The sequence below is a fragment of the Patiria miniata genome, unplaced genomic scaffold (assembly GCF_015706575.1).
Source record: "Patiria miniata isolate m_02_andy unplaced genomic scaffold, ASM1570657v1 HiC_scaffold_2, whole genome shotgun sequence".
In the NCBI taxonomy this organism is placed as follows: Eukaryota; Metazoa; Echinodermata; class Asteroidea; order Valvatida; family Asterinidae; genus Patiria; species Patiria miniata.
In genome coordinates this window covers 16,198,363-16,220,609 of record NW_024037058.1, presented here as the reverse complement: position 1 = coordinate 16,220,609, position 22,247 = coordinate 16,198,363, and the positions used below count along the sequence as shown (strand labels likewise).

The 22,247-nt window shown below is 40.0% G+C and overlaps 1 protein-coding gene across 1 annotated transcript in view; it reads left to right on the top strand.

The window, feature by feature from the left end:
- The first annotated feature begins 1,452 nt into the window (after window positions 1-1,452).
- The window catches only part of LOC119726680 (fibrillin-2-like), a 62,191-nt gene continuing 41,396 nt past the window's right edge, over window positions 1,453-22,247 (top strand). Inside the window, exons 1-4 of the mRNA XM_038198467.1 lie at window positions 1,453-1,541; window positions 2,251-2,950; window positions 20,642-20,857; window positions 21,794-21,966. Coding sequence (XP_038054395.1) covers window positions 2,907-2,950; window positions 20,642-20,857; window positions 21,794-21,966 — 433 coding nt within the window. The 5' untranslated portion in view covers window positions 1,453-1,541; window positions 2,251-2,906. The remainder of the gene's footprint in view (window positions 1,542-2,250; window positions 2,951-20,641; window positions 20,858-21,793; window positions 21,967-22,247) is intronic.

The window sequence follows — 22,247 nt, the reverse complement described above, 5'->3', positions numbered from 1 at the left end:
AGGATGCTTAAGACTGTCATTTACCAACATCCTAGAAAGGTATTTTGTAAAAATTTGGTAGTTCTGTTTTTCGATGTTTGCAAATGTTGTATATTCCCTTTAAGCACTTTCATCTGATGCTTGACAGGGTGTTGTCATTTGAATACAATGTATTACTTCCTATTCGTGCAAAGGATCGGCTTGGCACGCTATTGCTCAGTTAACTGTGAATAAAGGTCTTTCCCCAGTCAGTGGTGGAAGTAGAGGGTTTTTTTGGTAACACTTCCCTATGATGACGTCATGTTTGGATTTATTAATTTGTGTTGTTGAAATTGGCTGTTATAATCCGAACACATGATTTGTTAACCCTAATCTAACTCCGAGGCCTTTTTTTCCTTCTGAATATCCTCTACAAATCCACCACTGTGTAAGAATCAAATGGCACTTGTTTGGGAAAGCATGTAGTATCCAGACGCCACTTCTTTGGTTGTGTGCAAAGTCTGTGGAGAGCTGAGTGCATTTTCAAGTGTTTTCTATCAACATTGGAAATGTTTCTCAGTCCGAGATTCATGTCTTTTCAACATTTTTGCAATGACTGACCTTCATTGAGCTAATATGGGATGAAAAAAGGGCATTAGGATGCAACATTCTTTCCCGTGTTTTTGCACTTTTTGAGCTCAATGTAAAGTAATGGTGGTAATTTCCTTTATATTGCAAAATTCCTCAAAATCCATCACCCCTTTGCAGATTTTGAGGTATCGAGGTGAACCCAAAGGTGTCTGAATGATAGGAAAACACAGAAATTTATCAATTTGATGAAGGAAATGTTATTTGTTTTTTGTTTGTTTAGTATTTAGAAGTTTCTTATTAGAAGATGTCATTGCTATAGTAACAAAAAAACTGGCAGTCTGCTTTTCTGTTTCTAAATTTATCAGATTTAAACAAATTATTTCATATGTGGCTGCTTGAATTCTATTAAATCTTATGAGATATTCTTAAAAAAATGTGAGTTATTGATACTCGGAAAAGAAGAGAAAACAGTAATGGAGGGTAACTAAGAGAGAAGAAACTGTCTATTTTCCATGCTTTTCTTTCTTATTCATTTTTTATCTCATTTATTTGTAATTGGGCGCCGGCCGCCCAAAATGAAAGATGTCTGGCTTTCATCCTTGCCCTTTGTTTCTCATCAGTTGCCTCTTAACCTCTATTGTTATTTTTTTCATTGGGCAAAATGAAAAACTTTTCAGTTGGGCACCCATCCAGAAACTCATGCTTGGTTCAATTCTTGTCTGGAATGTACCTCAAATGCTTTTGTTCTGCTGAAACACAAACCACCTGCATTCCAAATGTGTGTGGTTCTTGCATGACAAAAGACCCACAATCAATGATTCACCAGATGTATATATAGCTATTGAAAGCCCTCCAAATCTGTGCATACAAAGCTTGCCATTCATCCTTTAAAAGAAGTTCGTATAGGAACACCAACAAAGCTTTCTGAGCCAGAGGTAGCTTAGCGTGTTTGAGGACCACGTGGGGAAAAGTCTTGGTACATACATTGTAAGGTAAGTACAAAGTGTATTTAAGCTTGTAAAGCCTGACAGGTTTGTCGATGATTCAGTTGCTGTGAATTGATTGTTTCAGTATTTCAATTTGCATTTTTTTAAAAAGCAGTTTAGTAAACTGAATGCCAGCTCCTTATATTGTACACATCGTTAGTGATGAAAGATCGGCACATTTATGCTTCATTTTAGCTTGGAGTAAAAAAAACACACCACAAATTCAACTGTGCAAATTCCTATGAAATGTTGGATGAAAAGGCACCCATACAGTTTTAAATCTTATCTGTCTAAAGTTGAACATTTTGCTCAAGTTTGATCCATTCTGAACTTAACCCAGAATTTGTAAAACCCAAATCAGGATATGGATTGCTTTGCACTGATAACCTCATTTCCTCATGTCTCTGGGCAATTCTTACAGAGAAAAAGTTCTTGTTCTCCAGCACATCTCACTTATGTGTTTTTTTTTACTGTCCACACTTGGGGAAGAAAATACTTTGCGAGGTCATTGAACAAAAAGGTAAACACGCCAGTTTCCCTTGACCCAATTTTACAAAAAGGAAAAATTTCCTGTTCCCAATTTACTTCTAGGCATGCTGCCGAGTGCTCGCGCTCGTCACGAGAGTTCCTGCCCAACTGCATTTGGCAAACTACTCTGCTTCAAACTAATCCCAGTTTGCATCTGTTTTCCAGAGTTTCACACATTATCAAACAGGTGATGTCAGTGACCTTTTTCCCCCTCCAAGTTCACATCTGATACCTTCCGGGAAAAAAAGTTGGGATCGACCCTTCAACAATATCATTGAACTGGCCTGGCCATCATTCCAAGATCCAGCTGACTGTACACAGTGAACGGGCCAACAACCACTGCCCCATTTTATGGGTACCTCACCAGTCATTCACAAAAAAAATTGGAGCTGTGTCCCACGAGAGATCACTGACAGCAGGGCTCTGCACAGCATTCAACCTGGGGGCAAGAACAAAGATCAGTTCCGCAGTGTGTGTGCAGTGATGCTGTTCATAGGATAGTGCTACACCGCCAAACTACCGGCCGGCACCTATATAAAAGTGCACAGTCAGGACAGGTCCCCTTCACAGGAGCTCAAGACTGTTGATTCAGCGTGTCTGGAAAACTCAAAGGCTTCAGCTCAGAGAGAGAGAAGAATAAGCTTGATAGCCAGCTTGATAACTGACTTGGTGCGTCATAACTTCAAGAAGTTGTGAATTACAAACAGCTTAAGAGAGAAACTTTTTTTCTTCTGAACCTCTTCAGACAGAGCCTTGGCACTGAACCAAGTTTTTTTTTGATAACCGGGGCAGAAATCCGATTAAGTTTCTTCAAGACAGCTGGAATCCGCCACCGGTACTGCCATGAACTTCAGAATGGATACAATGCTCAAGTGTCTGGCTGTTCTGTGAGTATAAACTTTTGTTTTCCTTTTCATTTGCATGTTTTTTTAATAAGAGATGAATCGGTGGTGTAGTGGGGACAGGAGGGGGTTGCTTGGGTTATCACAACCCCCACCCTTGCCCCTGTTTTAAAAAAAAAAGGCTTTACTTCTGATTCTGAGCTGAATTCTGTTCAAATGACGAATGTTAAAAGGTTCTCAATATCTCGACTGTTTGACTGTCTTTCAATTTTTTGTTAAAATTGTTATGGTATTTTGCTTTATTTGTAGCTCCTGGCATTAGCCATTCAGTTTGATTTAAAACGTTACTGCATTGTACTTGAAATTAATTTGCACATATGACAAACTCCGAGAAATAATGTTCAAACATTTAAAACATGGAAATTTAGGAAAATATTGGATATGTGAGCAAAGGTCATCTTCATTTTACGTATAAATAGTTCATAGAGGGGGTGCTGCAGTTTAGGAGAGAAGAGGGTTCAGGATTGGCTAAATGAGCTGTGAATATATTCAGGCCTTTAATTTATCAATTTTGCAATTTTATCACTGAATTAATCGCACTGCTGCTACTGTTGCCTCTTCTGTATGACATTAAGTGTTCACTCAAAGATCGAACTGCCATAAAGCTGCGTTGTGCTTTTTTAATACTCTTAATCTCTTTAATATGAACTGACTTTGATTGTGTATTAAGTAATGCAGACATCCGTTTGATTACATCACCAGAAAGTGACCAAGGTTTTGTCAGGAATCAACTAAAATAGTGGGGACAGCAGAGGTGGCAGCAAGTCATTTTTTGCAAGTCCAAGTCAAGTCACAAGTCATTGTTGCAAGTCCAAGTCAAGTCACAAGTCATTGTTTGCAAGTCTAAGTCAAGTCACAAGTCATTAGGTCCAGTCACAAGTCAAGTCACAAGTCATTTGGTCTAAAAACAAGTCAAGTCACAAGTATCTTTGTCCAAGAACACGTCAAGTTGCACATTATTTTGTCCAGCTGTAATAAGCTAAAAGAATTAACCTGGCGTGAACTTACGAGTTATTTTGAACATGCCTCCTTAATTCCCCTTTTTCAATGTGTTGCAATTACTATTCTTGTAGTTTATCACATATCTGTCGGATATTAGCCCTTTGTATACTTTAATAAATTTATTTAACATTGTAGAAATAAATGTTGAGATGACCGTGAAAAAAAGACTTCCTCACTCGATTACATGTATACTAACACTTTATTGTTCAATTTTCATGTATACTAAACGCCTACCAATGGGTTAGGCTATCCGGTATTTTACATGCAATTGAAAAAGGCCTGCTTTCTTTTCATGAAAGTTTCCTTTCAAAGTTTGTTCAACCAATACATTAAGCAAGAGACAATTGGTCATTGAAAACTGTAGTTTGTTGTGACAGTCTTATTGAACACTTTTTAAACTTCTAGTGGGAACTATTCATTTTACTGGATTCAGTCACTGAGGTCTATTTTCTGGAATGAAAAAGCTAATTAAAAGTATAATAGCTTAATTAAAGTGTATTGGGTCGCTCGAGTAGCGTCTGACTTGGGTTGGTAACAAGTCATTTTTTGCAATCCCAAGTCAAGTCACAAGTCATTGTTTGCAAGTCCAAGTCAAGTCACAAGTCAAAGCTGGTATTTACAAGTCAAGTCACAAGTCACAAAAATAGCGACTCGAGTCCGACTCGAGTCCAAGTCACATGACTCGAGTCAGCAACTCTGGGGGACAGTCACTGCTTTGTACAGTTACCGCTTTAATGACACATGGGATGTCAATTCAATTTCAATGGGATCTGGAGTCACTTTATTCTGAAATGAAAAGACATCAAGGATTTTTTCTTCTTCAGTTTCCTTCCCTTCAATAAAATCACCTTGGATTGCTTTTATTGGTCCCCAAGGCTAAACGTGTGGACCATCATGTTCTTCCTTGAAAACAGTTCCCCTGCCTGGGATTTATTTTGGTTAAATTACCCAATTTAAAAAATGCTGGCAAAGTTGGAATTTGTCGATTCAGTTAATTTTGAAAATAGCCATTTGCAGAAAAGTACATGTACACAAAAAAGTTTTGAAGAAATATTGGCCACTTCTATTGTCCAAACAAGCTCTTTGACATGATAAACAAGTAAAAAGTCAAACTTATTCCAAGAAAATGAAGACAATTTTGATATATATTTGTACACAGAGCTATGGAGACACTACTGTTCTGCCTTGAATGACATCACGCTTTGGCTCATGAACATGGAAATTTTCATTAGCATCAAAAACTAAAACGTTAAAATTTCCCCCTTTTACTGCTACAAAAGAGGTGGAAAGTCATAGTTACATTGTACATGGCAAGAAAGCTGAACTGTAAATGTATTTCAGTCATAAAAATCCTATTGCCTGTTTCCTTTAAAGATGCATTCCTTGTGTTATTTTCCAGTTTTACCCTTACAAATATATTCCTTTTCTTAAAATTTGCTATTTTCCCAGCAAAACAAAAGCCATTCACCTTTGAATGAGACAAGGACCAAAGAAAAACTGGCCCACATTCATTTGACATTCACAATGTATTGATTGAATACTTACCAGTACCTTACAAGTTTTGAATTACGAGTGGCCTGACAATGGTTCCATTCTGGCAGGGTAGGCTGGTTCCCACCCCACATTCAGTATTGATAGTGTATGGACCAGGAGCCAGTCTGCTGACAAGGCGGTCTATTTGTGACCAAAATTAAATTGTTTTTTTTTCAGAGAGTTGCAGACACCCCCCCCCCAAAAAAAAAAAAACAAAGAGGAAAGAAGGATGTTTTTGGTTGGAATAAAACATACAACTTTAAAATTTATTAAGAGCATAAAAAAGGTATTTGTTGTTTAGCACAGGGAATCAACTTTATAGGCCTAATACATGTACATGCAAGTATGTGATTGAAAATAGTGACTGCTCTTCTTTTCCATGGTGCAAGGGCAAGGCTGTTTACTCTAGAAGTAGCTTGATCTGACTACTCATTTTGTTTGGTTCACAATAGTGACCAATGGCCTTTACAAAACTAATCCCTGTCAGAGTCTTGTGTGTGTGTTACTTGTCATCAGCGGCTCAGTCTGGTACATGTATTTGGCTTGTTAAATTGTGTAGTAATAATTCTCCTAACAGCTGGGGGTATATTTATAGCTGTCCACGCAAGTTATCAAGTTATGGCTTTCCCTTGCCACATGACTTGAAGGACAAGTTAGTGTAGGTGTTGCTGTCTGCATTCAATCTTCAGAGCAGTTGGATAGCCCAGCTGAGTATTTTAAGGGATATATGACGCAGCAGTTGATATTTTGGTAATATATTACCCTGAAGCAGTGGCACCTGGTGTATCATAGTATACAAATACAACATGGTTTGTGGGGAAATAGTGAAAACTAATGACACCGAGGTGTTGGATGATTGGAGTCCCAATCATCCAACACCGAAGGATCATTTGTTTTCACTATTCCCCCCCCCCAAAAAAAACAACCACATGTTGTATTTGTTTTACTGTACCTCATAAATATTCATCAGGCAGCTGATGTATTTCATTGGTCCACTCCACCATGTTTATGATCGTGCAGTATTTTGATAAACTGAATTATTAATTTTAATTTAAGGAGACAAACAGAATAGAAAGTTAATTTTGTGTCATTTATTAACTTTAACAGTCACACAAAACACTGGATTTATTATTATTGTGTAAAATTTCACCTAGTTCCTCATCGGAAGACGGAAGACGCGGGGAAATAGTACAAACTTTCTCATGGTTGAGTTGCTCGAATGGACTCAATGAAATGCGGCGGTTGCCTGATGAATATTTATTAGGTATGGTAATAGATTTTGTCATTCTTATGGTATCAGCATAACTTGAGATTTTTTTTTGGGGGGGGAGTTGTCAAATTTGGCACATCTATAGAAAATGAGAAACCACCATTCAAGTGTGTACATGTGTTTTGGGGCTGTGTACTTTATCTTATGATGAATGCAGCTTAGAGGTAAAATGACTTACAAGTTACATAGGGGTGCTGACCTATGTTCCTTAATACTTATATTCCCCAATACCTACATGTGTATAGCCCTTTTCACACTACAGCCTCTCAACACGGGTTGAACTCATCCCTGGGCGAACCCAGTGCCGCCCCGGGTTGAGTTTTTTTATTTTTCAACCCTGCTTTCAACCTCGCATTGTTTCACACTTGTTTCATGCAAATCAAGCTTATCATGCTCAGTTACTACTGTTTTGAACCCTGACAAGAATTTCAACCCGGGTTGAAAATCTCAACCCTGGTCTGGAGCAGGGTTGAGTTCAACCCTGGGCGAAATCAATCTCGGGGTTGACGCAGGGTTGACGCAGGGTTGAAATTCTTCAAGTGTGAAACGATGCATGTTTACAACCCTGCGTCAACCCTGCGTCAACCCCGAGATTTGTCTAGTGTGAAAAGGGCTTAAGTCCCCCAACCCTAAGCCTAACCCTAAGGATTTTGGGGAACATAGGTATTGGGGAACATCGGGTAGACCCCCTTAGTACCGGTACATAGTACACACCAAGTCTTCCCCCATATGCTTTTTGTTTTGAAGAAGAAGAAGAACAAGAAGATGTAGAAGAAGAAAAAGTAACAGTAGAAATCTGCCTGAATCCTAACAGTGCAGAAATTTAGTAAACACAGATATTGCTTATGTGCAATAGCAAGAAATAGTTGAGAACCAGCCACTCGTAATGTTATTTGAATGGCAATTTGGATGGTAGCCTGGCTTAGTGTGCCAAAGTATGATCAACAAATTCATGGACTTAAAACTCCACGAAATAATAGGCTCCCAGATGCTCTTAGCATTGACAAAAAAAGTTTAATTGCTCTACACTTCCAAATTCCCAACTATTGGCATCCCATCAGGAAGTGGCGTGCCGCTGACAGGTGTTCAAATGGGATTTGCGTTCCCCCCATTCTGCCCTTGCGCAAGTAAAAAAACACAATTGTTTCCCCCCAACATCAGTGTAAACAATAACATGATGTTTGACCTGCTACTGTTTGGATAAGGCTCTGCCTCCGACAGCAATCAGTCAGTTAACCTCCAAAAGGAATTTTTTCCTGGACTTTACTCCTTTCAGAATAGAAAGTGGGGTTGCTGAAGCAACAAAAGACATGTCTGTTAATTAGGTTGAGGTTTATTCTGCTAACACTTGCAAGAGATGCCAGTTGAATGGATGCAAGAGGACAAACAAGGCTTTTTACGTTGGAGTGGGAAACCTTACTGTTGCCTGCTGGAAGCGTGTATCCCTAATTCCACTTTCAGTCAGTGTGGCTTTTTACAATTGTTAAATGATGTTACACTAAATCGTGTTTTGTCTGTCTGTCTGTGGTGTTACAGCCAGACAGATTTACTATATTGTCCAGTCCAGTCCAGTCCATTGTCAAATCGGCTAATGGTCTTAAAGACGTTTTCTTGCCGTAGACTTCTCTTCATTAGCTAAACTCAAAACCCAGGGCCCTGATGTTGTATGGGTTTCACAATATATGTTTGTTAGGAACCCAAGTGAGGTCATCTACCCAGATATCAAGCAATTGGAGGAGGGAACAGAAATATTTTGGAGTGGGAAACAATAAATCGCTCTCCAGCTGTTTTTTTGTTGGTGAGAAATTCATCAAAAGTGATTTGATCAGCTTAATTTGAGACCTACATTGTATATACTGGCATGCAACCATTCCTACTGAAGTAACATGCAAGGCTTTTTTTCTCGCAAATTGGCAAAATGTTCTGGAAAAGTATGATTGATGATATCTGTCCAACTTAAGTTGCAAACATCACTCTCGACACCGATGTCCTAACAAATTGCTGTTTGTGCAACCCACTGATAACATGACCTCGACAACGATTAGACATAGTCTGCAAGAAACATCCTTTGTGTTTGGGATATGGGCAAAAAGTTTTCTTCAATTGACTTTGCATTTACCCGTGCAGTTCAGTTTCACAATGACGTGCAACAAAATCTCAATAAATCATGCAACAGTGGGGTAGTATGCACAGAGTACATCAGCTCCTGTAAATCTTGAATATTTACTGAGATTGGTACTGATATGACCCGGGCAGGACCCTGGCCAGATGGCTGTATGAAGCCGCAAAGCCCATGTGCATGGCTGGAATTATTTTAAATAAACAGGTAAAGTTGACTAGGTAGTAGGTTACACTTTCAGCAAATCTGCTGTAACTCTTCAAAGTTGAGGATGAAATACTTATGTATTAACCCTCCTGCTGTCTCAACAGTCACAGACAGTAGAACAATCAATCTTCTTCCCCTGCCATGCCTTTTGCACAGGCTAGTCACCAACAGTCAGATCATATGTCAAGCAAGCAATGAGACTTGTCCAATTCAGTCAACAGACAAAACTTAGGCAAGGGGTAGGCACAGCTGGCTTATCAATTACCTGCAGTCAAAGCATAGCTAAATCAAGTTACATATACAGTCACAGCCAGTCAATCCTGCCTAATGTATAGGCTGGGAGCTCTTATCTGTTCAAAACAGTCACTTGATTGATTTTGACTGAAAAGGACAGCTTGGCACAGAATGTATGTTTGCAAAGGAGGGCTAATTAGTGATGTTTATTTTCATTGCCATTTATTTAGCAAATATTGTATGGTATAACTGTTTAATAATGGATTTTATTTTGGAGGCAGTGGGAAAACTTGATAACTTTTAACAAATTTACTGTCTACTGCGTGAACCTGTGGTGAACCCTGTTGAGTTAACTTCTTCAAGTGTCCAATGTTTGTTATGATGGTCTCTAAGGAGACATTAGTGCATCTTGCTGGAAGGCACAGTTCCCAGAGGTGGGAAGAGGTTTATTTATGGGGCAGTAAACCCAAAGAACCCCAGTGCATTATGATGTTGAGGTGGCTGTTGCCAGCATGTTTTTGTAGACCTGTGATATATTTATTCTGTGATTTATGGCCTTTTATTGGCTTAGGATGCTGGATGGTTTTGCATTGGGAAGACATCACAAGACTGTCTGGTTTATTTTCTGGGATGTTCCTCACCCTAAGGTTTCTAGATGCATCTGAATCAATGAGTAGGTCATGCCAACAACCAGAGTTGTCATCCAGTCAGTCACAAGTTATCACAAGTCACCACAAGGCATCACAAGTCAATCACAAGTCACCACAAGTCAATCACAAGTCATCACAAGTCAATCACAAGTCATCACAAGTCAATCACAATTCATCACAAGTCATCACAAGTCAATCACAAGTCATCGCAAGTCATCTCAAGTCATCACAAGTCAATCACAAGTCATCACAAGTCATCACAAGTCCATCACAAGTCACCAAAAGTCAGTCACAAGTAATCACAAGTCAGCACAAGTCATCACAAGTCATCACAAGTCATCACAAGTCATCACAAGTCATCACAAGTCAATCACAAGTCATCACAAGTCAATCACAAGTCATCTTAAGTCATCTCAATTCAATCACAAGTCATCACAATTCAACACAAGTCATCACAAGTCATTACAAATCATCACAAGTCAATCACAAGTCATCACAAGTCAATCAAAGGTCAGTCACGAGTTACCCAGTCTCAAGTCACAAGCTATTTTCAACTGAACTGTAGCACAGACATTTCTTTGTCATTGTTCATACATTGTACCATGTTACTTTTGACCATGGCCCACTTTCATGGCACTGTTAAGCGCAAAGCCTCTGTCTATTTCATGAAGACCGTAAGGAGTAAGCACAACAAAATGACAGTACCCGGTACACCAGGTGCCATGATTTCACTGGACACAGTCAACTAAAGTATTTCATAATAATTCAGTACCGGTAGTTTTGTTTTTTTGACGTTTGCAACTGTTGTACATATTACCTTTAAACTCTGTTAGGAAGTAACAAGGAAATTCGGAAATTTGTAGGAAGGTCAAGTTCAGTCCATTACCCAGAGAGAATATTGTAAAGTATAAGGCCAGGCATGCAACTTTTCCTCGGATCAGCTGATTTCCTCTTTTTTTACTTCCCATGTGTGTCATTGAAAATAGAAAAACACTGTACAAAGTCTTGGAAAGATTTGAATTTCCTCTTTTTTTGTGGACTCCCCAGTTGCATGCCTGTAAGGCGGAAATGGAATAGAATGGACGTGGGGTCAAACATTTGGGAGTAAATTACCTCATCTTGCCTGTCCCATAGCTTCCAAATTGCAGTACACTTATATTTGGCAAGAAAATTTGTACGACCTTTCAGATGCCACCCTGATGGATGAGATACATGTGTTTCATGTTAAGAGCTGAACATGAGCTTAATGTGTTTGAAGAGAAACATTCAAGGGCATGGAACTCTTTATCACACGTGCCTGACAGCCAGCAGTTGCCAAATGCTGAAAAGTAAAGTGCAGAACATGAACGTGACTTTGCTGCCGATAACATAATGAAATCGGATAAATAAAGATACACTTGTGTTTATCATCAAGTCCAAATAGATGATTTATGGAGTGACTCTTGGATTAAACATGGAATGCTCTTCGACGAAAATGAAAGTTGACATTCTTACTACGTTATACTAGAATTGAGAAAAATCTAAATAAATCAATCTTGGGGAAAGTTATGCTGTGTTAACATTCTGGAACTCATCCAACTCATACACGTATGCCAGACTTTACAAAAACAATTCCATCATTTGGTAAATGTAAACAATTTCTTGCTTGAGTTGTAAAGACCATTGTATTTAAATCATGCCTGTCATTGGGATCATTTGGATATCTGAAGTCTGTTGAGTGCTAATAATGTTAGAGTTTCCTCTGAAGGACTGACCAAGGCTAACAGACAACATACATTAATGATGGATGAAAATCAACAATGCCTGCTGCAAATTGAAAGAGCTTCTGTGCTGGACTGGTCAATTATCACCAAGGGCAGATGAGCTTCACAGAATCTTGTGACGACAGTACGTATGGCATTCTGGGTGACTTGTCATGCCCTTCACATTGCATTGCATGCAGCTAGCACGCTACATATGATAAACTGCTGCAGCAAGTTGGTGTGCCGCATGCTACGTCACAGGTCACGGTAAATCTATCCAATGAGAGCTCAAAGAGATCAGCCCTTCCCAGCGTCTGTTTGCAGGGGGGGGGGGGGGGGGGGGGGGGGGGGGGGGGGGGTACAAGCGAAAGTGTTTGAGAGAGAAACTTGGCTTTCTGCCTATTCTCATCCTAGATGTAAACATACCTAGATGTAAACAGAAGAACATTCATAAAGCTATTTTCCACTTGGAACATCTCTTTGGAATTCCTTGCCTGGTGCTTGTTTCCCTCCAACCTATGATCTGTCCTGTTTCTAGAGGAATGTTAAATTCCTTCTTCAGCATTTCTGAGTCCTTGCTCCTCTATATGTCTTTGTACTTTGTAGTCCTGTACCTTGAGTGGCTTTTTAACCTTGCTTAGAGCAAATATGCATTCAAAAGAGTACTTCAGTTGCAGAAAGACAACAATTTAGAAAGGGGGTGGGAAGGGGCAAAAGAGCAGGGTCATTTAAGAACATCCTTATTTTTTTCTTATAGAAGTCTCCCATTACAAGGCAAAAATGGACTTCGGGTAAAGGACTGCTAAAATGAGAAACAAAGATGGGCACGAGGGATCCTTGCCCCTTTATCCCAAAAATACACCCGTAAAAAAAAATTGGCAAGGAGGGAAAAACACACCCAAAATTGGCAGAGAATCAATGTCCACCTCTAATTGAAAATGGTTAACTTCACGGGTGGGCCACTGGCCATATTTATAGTATCATTATTAACTGTCACCCCAAAGTCATAATATTTTTGTCCCCAAGTTGTTTTGAATTTGTTTAGGAATGTCAAAACAAGTCGATGTGACAGACGACATCGCACTTTGCCAGTTTACCTTGGGACTTCAATTCACTAAGGGGAAATTGCTTCTTTCGTAATCCAAAAAGGAAGGAAAAGATTAACTGCTTTGTAATTCATAGAATTTGGCAGTTTCTGAGGTAAATACACTTTTACCAGGGATCTGTAAAAAAGCTTGGCAGTGTGGGATTAGGCTCTAGCTCGGAGCTAGGAGATACTTTTTGTGGGGGGGGGGGGGGGGGGGTGGGGGGGGGGGGGGGGGGGGGGGAGAGAGAGGTGGACATCAACTGACACTAGCAGAAGAGACACTTGCATAAAATTACAAAATAGGACTATAAATCTGCATTTTACTTTCCTTCCAAGCGGTTTCTACTGTTAACTTCATTTTCAAGTTACATTAAATTTAAAAGTAGTTGCTTCTTGTGCTGCTTTGTTCTGATATTGTTCCCCCACACACTTCCCCCGCCCATTTATGGGTGGTCATTGGGGTTTAAACCTCCCCCACCCATTGTTTAATTCACCACTGTTGTCACACCACACGTTCTACCACCATTGGCCTCATTCTAAAAAGATGTTGGCAGCCTACCTTGATCAATTGGCGAAGTCCTTTACACATTGTGTTACATGATCAGATCCTGAAGCAGCTTGTTTCAATGTCTTGTACAGGTTCTGTGTCCTTTGGGTCATTAATCATCATCACGATGGATTAATTCAAGAGAGGTGTTTGACCTGGGAGTGTGTGACTGTTGCATGCGTGAGGCTTGAAGGCAACTGTGCAGCCCAAACTGCATGTGTTTTCAAAGCACTAGCTCACTAGCTTGAATTTGCCAATATTTTTTTTTTTAACCCTAAAAAGGGGGGGGGGGGGTGGAATCCGCCCCCCCCTCAACTTTTTCCACGATAGCCTTGAATTTTTTTTTTTCGTGACTCGAGCTGTTACGACTTTTTAGCCTCGAGCCGTGCACATCTTTTGATACCAAAACATAAAAATTGGACCACGGGTTGCCGGGCAGCAAAAAATTTTCCAAACTGAAGTTTCCCATATACGTCGTGTACACAGAGCAAAATCACCATACGTACATATGAATTATTAATTAGCCATTATTCCAAAACCTTTTAACCTATAGTCATGAAATTTGTTGGGTATGTTCATGAAGAGTTGCTCTATGCATGTACCGAGTTTCAAAATTTGTCGTCACTTGATGGCCAAGATCTTGGGGGGGGGGGGGAATCCCCCTGAAAAGTCTCGGGTACCGGTAACTATCTCATTGTTATCCGGTATTTAACAGAATATATCATTGAAGTCTATTTGATGTGAACTCAGCATGTATTTTTTTTATTTATACAAGTGTGGCATGGTCCATTGCCGAAGGTATTGTATTAGAGATCCTACTATTTTTTAATAAAAGGTGACTCTTGATTTGTGTGCATTTATTCTGCGGTGAAGGTGGGGGGGGGGTGCTGTGACACCAACCAGGAGGAAATATAATTTGACCGTATTAAAATTAATTTTCTTGTAATTACTGTCACACCGATATATATAAAGTACTTGCTAAGATTTGGAGGTGGGAGAGGTACATGTAGGCAAAAGATATGAAAGATCACCTTTGCTAATTTTCTTGGATCACCGCTGATGATTGTTGTAAACACAACTTTGCCAGATGTTGGCCCAGTTTTGAGCCACCTCCCACGAAATGATGGGCCAGGAGTTATTCTGGGCACAAATACATGTACTTCCCCCCAAAAATGATCCACTCCATCATCACCTCAGGTTGAACCCAAAATTTTGCCGATGACTTTTTTTTTGGGGGGGGGGGAGGACCTGCAATCTTGGCTTCAAAAATGGGCATTGTCAAACCTCAAGGATGACAAACACAAACCATCCAACCAGGAGATTCAAGCCAAAACTGCGTGGAAAATTTGGAACGCTTTCAACAAATTTAAGCCAAAATCTTATCTACAAAACAGGTGTTTTTGATGGTCGGTTACTTTCTTCTTTTATTTCCTCCAGTGTTAAATTTTTTTCCAAATACTGAAGCAATTAAGGGAGGATTTGTAGAAGGAAATTGAGCCGGAAAAATGAAGGCTGTAAATCATCTTTGGCGAATCATAACATAGCTGACTCAAGGTCAAAGTGTTTTTCCCAAGTCCAAATAACAAACTAGGTTTCTTAACTTTAAATTGGAAGAACAAGGTTTCAGTGCTTCATTCAATACATCATATCTGCTTTTACATCTGCCACTTGTGCAATGTCAGGTGGTGACCTTGTGATGACCCCGATTTGCATACTAAACTTTCCACCAATCAGATATGGGTTCCACTCACTGGCTTGTTTTGAGGTTTTGAAAGAATTCACCAGTTTGGTTTCTACTTTATGTTTGCTTTATGACTTGCAGGATTCTACAGGAATGCAGACAGTATTTCTATGGGAATAGGGTCCATGGTTGTGATAATTTGGAACATCTGAGAACTTAAAGAGTTCTGAGCCAAAGCCTGTTTCTTTTTTCTTACTTGAACTGAAAAGGGATAACAAATTACAGGAGAAGTCGAAGTGGGTAGGAGTTTATTACAATGAGACACTTTTTGGTTTAGAGCTAGTGCGAAGATTTTTTGGACATTTCTATTGTGTGATAACCAACTATTGTCAGTCAGAAAAACTTGTCATTTGTAAAAACTTGCTTTCTGTAAACTTGTATTAGCTGTGACCAAAAATATTTAAATATTCTCTTTGATGGACAATTGCAAGCTGAGTTGTAGAGAATTCCCATTGTTGTCAAGGAAACTACATTAACAGGTATTGGGCAATTCCCGCCAATTAACCATGATATAAAACTTACGATTCAGATACAATGATCCAAAACTCCTCATCTGTAATCTCCTTGACCGTTACCAGATGATGAGCGTACAAGACTTGAAAAATATATTTTCAGGTTTATTCTTGACCCTTGTATTCTGCTGAACATACACGTAGCAGGAGTAACTGTGAGTCAAAATTGCAGAGAATTGATAAATACGAAGATGGTATCAATATTTGGAAACATTAATATGGGAAATGTTAAGCTCTGCTGGCCATATTAAACAATTAATTAATGTTTGTGAGTGCAATGGTAAGAATAATTTCATAAGGTGGCAGATGGAATGTTCCATCTGTCACCGAATGCAATTATTCTTTCCATTGTAAATTCATTATTTGTTTTATACAACACCTGAATAAATCCTCATCATCTGATTGGTCAGAGCTGCCAAAAGTGTGACCCTGCAATATGGAACTTCCGTTTACCGTGGAAATGAACTTCTATTTTTTGCCGTGCGTTGGGATGAATAATTCAATGACACGTGATCAGCTTACCGACCAATCAGATGACGGGGATTTAATTCAGGCATTGTATAAGATTGCAATACAAATAACATCCGTAATGGAAGAGTAGGGAAAAAAGATCCCCTGGATAACAAGAAATTGAATTACCAGGTTTGCATGTTCAACTCATTAGGTCATTCAAGGAAAGTAACGCATTAATGTAACCGGATTCCTTCCACAATGTGTTGAACTTCGCACTGGAGTGCATCACTCCCATCATCTCCCAACACCGTGGAGGGGGAAAAAAAAAACAACCTCCTTGAAATGTCATCTGGAATTATAGGTGACATTGGATCCACCAAAGCAAAACATATTTGTTCGGGGTCATGTAGGGGTACCTGTGGGGCCGGGACGTATTTTGGATGCAGGTTCTCACAGTATGACCTTTGAACCGAACGTGTCATGAGGCTCTGACGAACTTCTGGCCTTCTGACTTCACCGTAGTGGAAATGCCTTAATGCCTACGGAGAGATTTTTCCATTTATGTTCACTTTCTGCAATTGGAAGTCAAGAATTGTGTTTTTTCAACAAAATATTGAGTGCTTAGTTAACCCTTCATAGCATGCTCTGCATGTCCAAGTTGTAACTTTTCCTCGGATCAGCTGATTTCCTCGTTTTGTACTTCACACTTATGCCATTATTTAAAAAACATCGTATAAAATCTTGTAAAGCTTGGAATTCCTTTTTTTTCCTTCTTTTTTTTGTGGTTACTTCCCAGTTGCATGCCTGATTACTTAAAAATCAGGTGAAGCTGGGAAAAAAGTGAAAAGGATATTTTGGAGCTCTGCACAGTTCAAGTTTCGGTACAAGTGTAAAATATTTTCGGATCTCGTTTGGCATCTACTTTCTTGAAAAAAAATCTGGAGCAGCGAGGTGGATTTAGGTCACCCCATGAAGGGTCAAATGGCTTGCCAAAACCCTGTCACTGGTCAAACCTAATTTTTGTTGCCAGTGGTGTAGTTTTTGATTGGTCCTAAGTCCAGGGGAGGGCTTGAGGAGGCACGGACAGTGGCAACAGAAATTGCTTAATGTTGTCACTGCGGAAGAGTCAACAAACAAATCAGACACCCACAGATGGAGAAATTGAACATAATGCACCACCGGTGGACGCTGCACCGTAGCACATTTAGGGAAGTATGCAGCTCGGTGGGGTGCACTTCCTCATGTACGGTGTGGACGCTTCTGTCGGAAATGAAAGGGTTAGGTTATTTGCAGTATCTATCATCTGCACTGACCATCTAACGGACAAACTTGGCAGATGGTCGAAGGCTGTCTTCTTGATCGGTCAAAATGTAACATTTCTCTTGCATGTACAATACCCAAATACGCTATATGCGGCTATGTTGGATTTTGATAGTTCAGCAAATTTTCTGAATTGGACCCAATTTCTTTAAGATACTGAGAAGAAAAAAGTGGTTCCCAAATTGGTTGCCAAGCAAAAAAAAAAACAGCGTAAATCGAAACGTATTGAAAAAGTATATATGCATTTTGGCTGATTACCCCTTCTTTTTTAAATTAGGGGTGCATTTGATTAGCTCACCCTGGTCCCCTCGGATTCGCCCCGTGCTGTTCGATTAGCTCTGATGTCATTCTCAGGGCTCACCTGGTCAGCCACCCCTGTCCCTGCTCGTGGAGAGTCAGTAGAGGAAATAGCGCAAACGCATTGTTCATTACAAGAAACGAACAAATATGGCGGTCAGATAGTGAAAAAAATATCCAGCGGACCCAAAAATCAAATTTATTGAAGTCTAAACATAATTATTTAATGTGCTAATTCGCCTTTAAAAGGCTATAATTCCAGCCCATCTTTGTTACTTTTTGCGATTTTCGGAAGAGCAGTAAATCTCAAAGTAAGACTCAGATCCAAAAGGGCATGTTGTCAATGGCCACAGCCACAGCTACGGGCCTCACATGAGGATCATGATGGTTCGTGTTTGAGCGTTCGATTAGCATGGCTCTTGTGGCTAACCCGTCTGCCTTTACCCGAGTCTATCCAAGTGAGCTACTCGAACGCACACGGAAGTTGCGTGTACACAAATATTTTCTGTGCTCCTAAGTCAACTAAGTCAACAAAGTGATGTATGTTTTAATAAACTCCTTGAGCAATAGAGAAGTTTGTTTTAAAGAAAAGAATGATGATGGTCAGCCAGATAATTACTTGATGTCATTAAAGTTGCTTTTCAAGTTGTGTTTTGCCAAGCCTTAGCTGCAAATTCAATTTTACACTCATAAATGATGGCCTCTGAGTGACCTTTCAAGCAGTTGCTTCTCATGGCTCACTTAGTTTCTGGGAATCAAGTATTTACATGCAGAGCCCTTCTTATAGGAAGTGACAAAGCATATCATCCCAGACCAACCTCGAATTTGACATTTCAAAGGCTTCCTCTCAGCCCAATAAATTGTAGGATTTCAAGTTTTTAAAGATGACATGTCAGCAAATCATCTGCCAGCCATTACTTCAAATTTGTTGTTTGTTTGTTTTTGTAATATGGAATGACAAAAAGTAAATGTCAGCAAAAACTCATACTGTTATTGGTCAAAAAAGCCCTGTGCATTTTGCTTGGGTTCTTTTGATTATAGTGTACCACCAAAGGGGCATGGAATATAAACTTACCACCAAAGGGGCATGTTTCCACGGTGTTAATTTCAGGCAATTTCCCCCCAAAATCCTAAAGGAAACCCAAGAGAATAACAGCTGTAGGTCAGACAGTTCACCTGGACTCCATGGGAAGAATCTCTGTGTCTAGTCCCGGACTCCCTTTCCGAATACTTCCCCCAATGGCCCGAGACCCTCCCCGACGGTTGTTTGTGAGCGTTTCTCGGCCGAGAAACCCTTATGAAACCGATTCTGAGATAATATTGAAGAATTTCTGTTTTGAAAATAAATTTTAAAAACCCGAGGGGGAATTTTGCTGAAGTAATAAGTACATTCCTGTGGTTTGTCGTCTCATGGTGGGAACAGAGTCAGCTGATGTCATGCACTTTGCCGGAGAATCCATTCAGCAAATTTTTGAAGTTGAGATTGTTATTTGTGCAAGATTTATCCTTCAAATAGGGCAGCAATAAATTCCTGGGTAAACATCCATTTATGTTTTCTCTTCACCAACATAATGCTATAATGGCTGATATCCAGAGTGATGTAAGGGTAAAAACCCCGCAAGGGTAGACAGGTGGGACTCGAACCCACAACCTCCTGCTTACTAGTGTGGATGTCTTACCACTTGACCACCAATTTCACCACATTCAGAAGGCAAGTGTGAATTCAATTTAACAGTTGTAGTATTGTCAATGACTCTTGAGTGACAGCAGGAGTTACAAACATGTACAACCTATATAGCCTAAGCAACCTTGTGAACTTAATTTTCTTGCAAGTTTTCAGATATCCCAACATTTACCATTACATCAATGAAAAGACAATAATATGTAAAGCCTGAGTACAATTATAACATGTTCTTGAAATTGTAATTCCTCAGTGCTACACCTGCACCTGGTAATTGATTGCCCACCCCCTTATGCACCTTCACCCCCACCCCTGGGCATGCATTTAGAATCCAATTCAGGATACATGTACAAATCATGTACATTGTACATTCCAGGGGATCAGGCCCTGGCTTGAGCCCTTGGGCATGTGTGTGTGTGTGTGTGTTTTTAGGAATTTGTTTTGTGTGGCAAGATTTTGACATTGACAAGTGGTTTCATGTCACAAGAAATCACTGTACAGTTGGGATAGGGTTGAATTATATGAGGTGACATTGAAAAGATTACGTATCTGACTGTGGCAAGTTTGCTTTGTAATTGATACTGAGGAATGATGGCCTTCTACTTCTACCAGCTGTCCCTAGGTAAGGGATGGGGGGTTAGGGATGCCAGTGCTGAAGGAAGGTGGGTTTTAGGGGTTAAAAAAAAAAAAAAAAACCTAGGCCGCAAAAATGTGAAAAATCATGCAAAAAATGAGCACAGCCTGGAAAAGCGCAGTCAAAGCACGACAAAAGTAGAGGGCGCTATCAACAAGATGAATCAAATCAAATCTTGGGAACTTTGGCACTCCAACCCAAGAAATGAGAGCATATACATCAAGCATTAGTTTGAATAGAGTGCCCTAGCTTGCAAGGGACTGGAACTGGCTGCATAAGGAAAATAAAATCCAAATCCAGCCTTTGGACCAAGACTAGCTACGTGTTGGTGAGTGTGAAGCCTAGTTTCCATATCGAGGTAAGAAATGCAGATCGAGCAACGCAAACAAGAATCAAACTGCAACGCAGATAGATGGAAACATGTCATCCTCAAGTGTCACCGACAACCCAGACAGACGCAAACTATCTCGCAGACTATTGGCAAAGTTGAGCCTGGTTCAACTTTGCCGACGGTTCCGCGCACTGTCTGAGCAGTCTGCGTAAGCTTAACGGTGATATGGAAACTAGGCTTGCAAGAAACCTTTGAAGTGAAAGTCAATGCACCACCTTCAAGTATTGCAATTTTATCTTTATTTTTCCCTTCACAGAATGATCAGCATTAGCAGCATCTACCAGCAAGTAGACGGTGTTTCGCTAAGATGCGGAAGCCACATGTACGCTGGGTCTGGTACCCTGACTTCCCCTAACTACCCAGGGCAGTACCCTGCAGATGCAGTCTGTGCCTGGAAGTTAACAACAGATGAAGGGAACCATGTTTCTCTGACCTTCAACTCTTTCGAGATTGAGGACTCGGCAGACTGCTAGTAAGTCGGGGTGGGCGGGGCAGGTCTGATTATTATTAGAGGGAGTAATCCAGTAAGCATTTGCCACAGCAGTCATGGGCTCCGTGCACAACTACCCCCTCAACTGTAAGTAAGGGAGAGTTGGGGGAGACGACTGGGAGAGACTTTCAAACACATTGCCAACGACACATGACACTCATGCGAAGATGCTATGGCTTTGTGTACATTCAGAATATAACAAGTTGGGCGTACTTCGCGCAATAGGCGTGCGAACCAGTATGCGCATGCGGTGTGTCCCATCTACTGGTCTCTCGAAAGTGGTAAAAAACTCCCTCTCTTGTTTGTGCAAGGAACCCATGGAAGACAAGCTGTCATCATCTTCCCCAACCATCTACCCTTCCCCCCTCCTCTTCATAAAAGTCAATCAATTGATCAATGGCCTTTATTCACAAGTCGGTGGATTGAGAGGGAGTTAAAATCGTCATTTTTGGAACTTGTGTAGAGAAATGAAAGCAATGACATTACAAATTCATAACAGTCTGCTCAGATGAATCGTTTACAATTCGTGATTGGAGCAAACTCTAATGTTTTAAGCCACATTAACAAAAAATGCAAGTGAGGCTATACATTGTATATAAATAGATAGTCTGGCATCGTCCCATTCAACAGTTCACAATTTATGAAATACATTCGGGGGACACGACAAAAATGGCCACTCGGGCATAACGCCCATTAATCAATCGGTCAGTCAATTAAGAATCTATGTTCATCCAGAAAACATTCCAGTCAAGAACTATTTTAAACTTTGATATGTTTGACAGTTGAAAATATGTTTAAATGTTGAAATTGTACTCTCCTGCTGTATACCGTACTTTCAGGATTTTGATAATGATGATTGTTCTTGGCTCTATCAATGATGTGTCCTCACACTCTGTCTGTTTGTGTATGTCTTTGAAGTTACGATTACCTGATCTTATTTGACGGAGCTGATGAGATGGCGCCAGTGCTTGGTCGTTACTGCGGACAGGAAACCCCACGCACTGCCACCTCAACTGGCTCCAAACTCTACGTGAAATTTGTCAGTGATTCCTCCATAGAGAGGCTGGGGTTCCATGCCAACTTCAGCACAGGTAAAATCTAAAAAAGACATTTTATTGATATTTTTTTGTGGTTATTTTTTTTTTGGTGGTGAAATTAGTCAGCCGAAAAGCCAGTGTTGTACAGTACTCGTACTCGAACATCAAAGTACTCAGATTTGAATTCAAAGTAATTCAAAGGTTTAGGTTCTTGGACCTGGGTACCTGTACTCGTTCTCAAGGGTCAAAGTACTTGGGTGTGAGTGGTACTTAAGCTTGGTACTCGGCAGTACTTTGTACTCGGATAAAAATACTCAAATACAACACTGCATAAA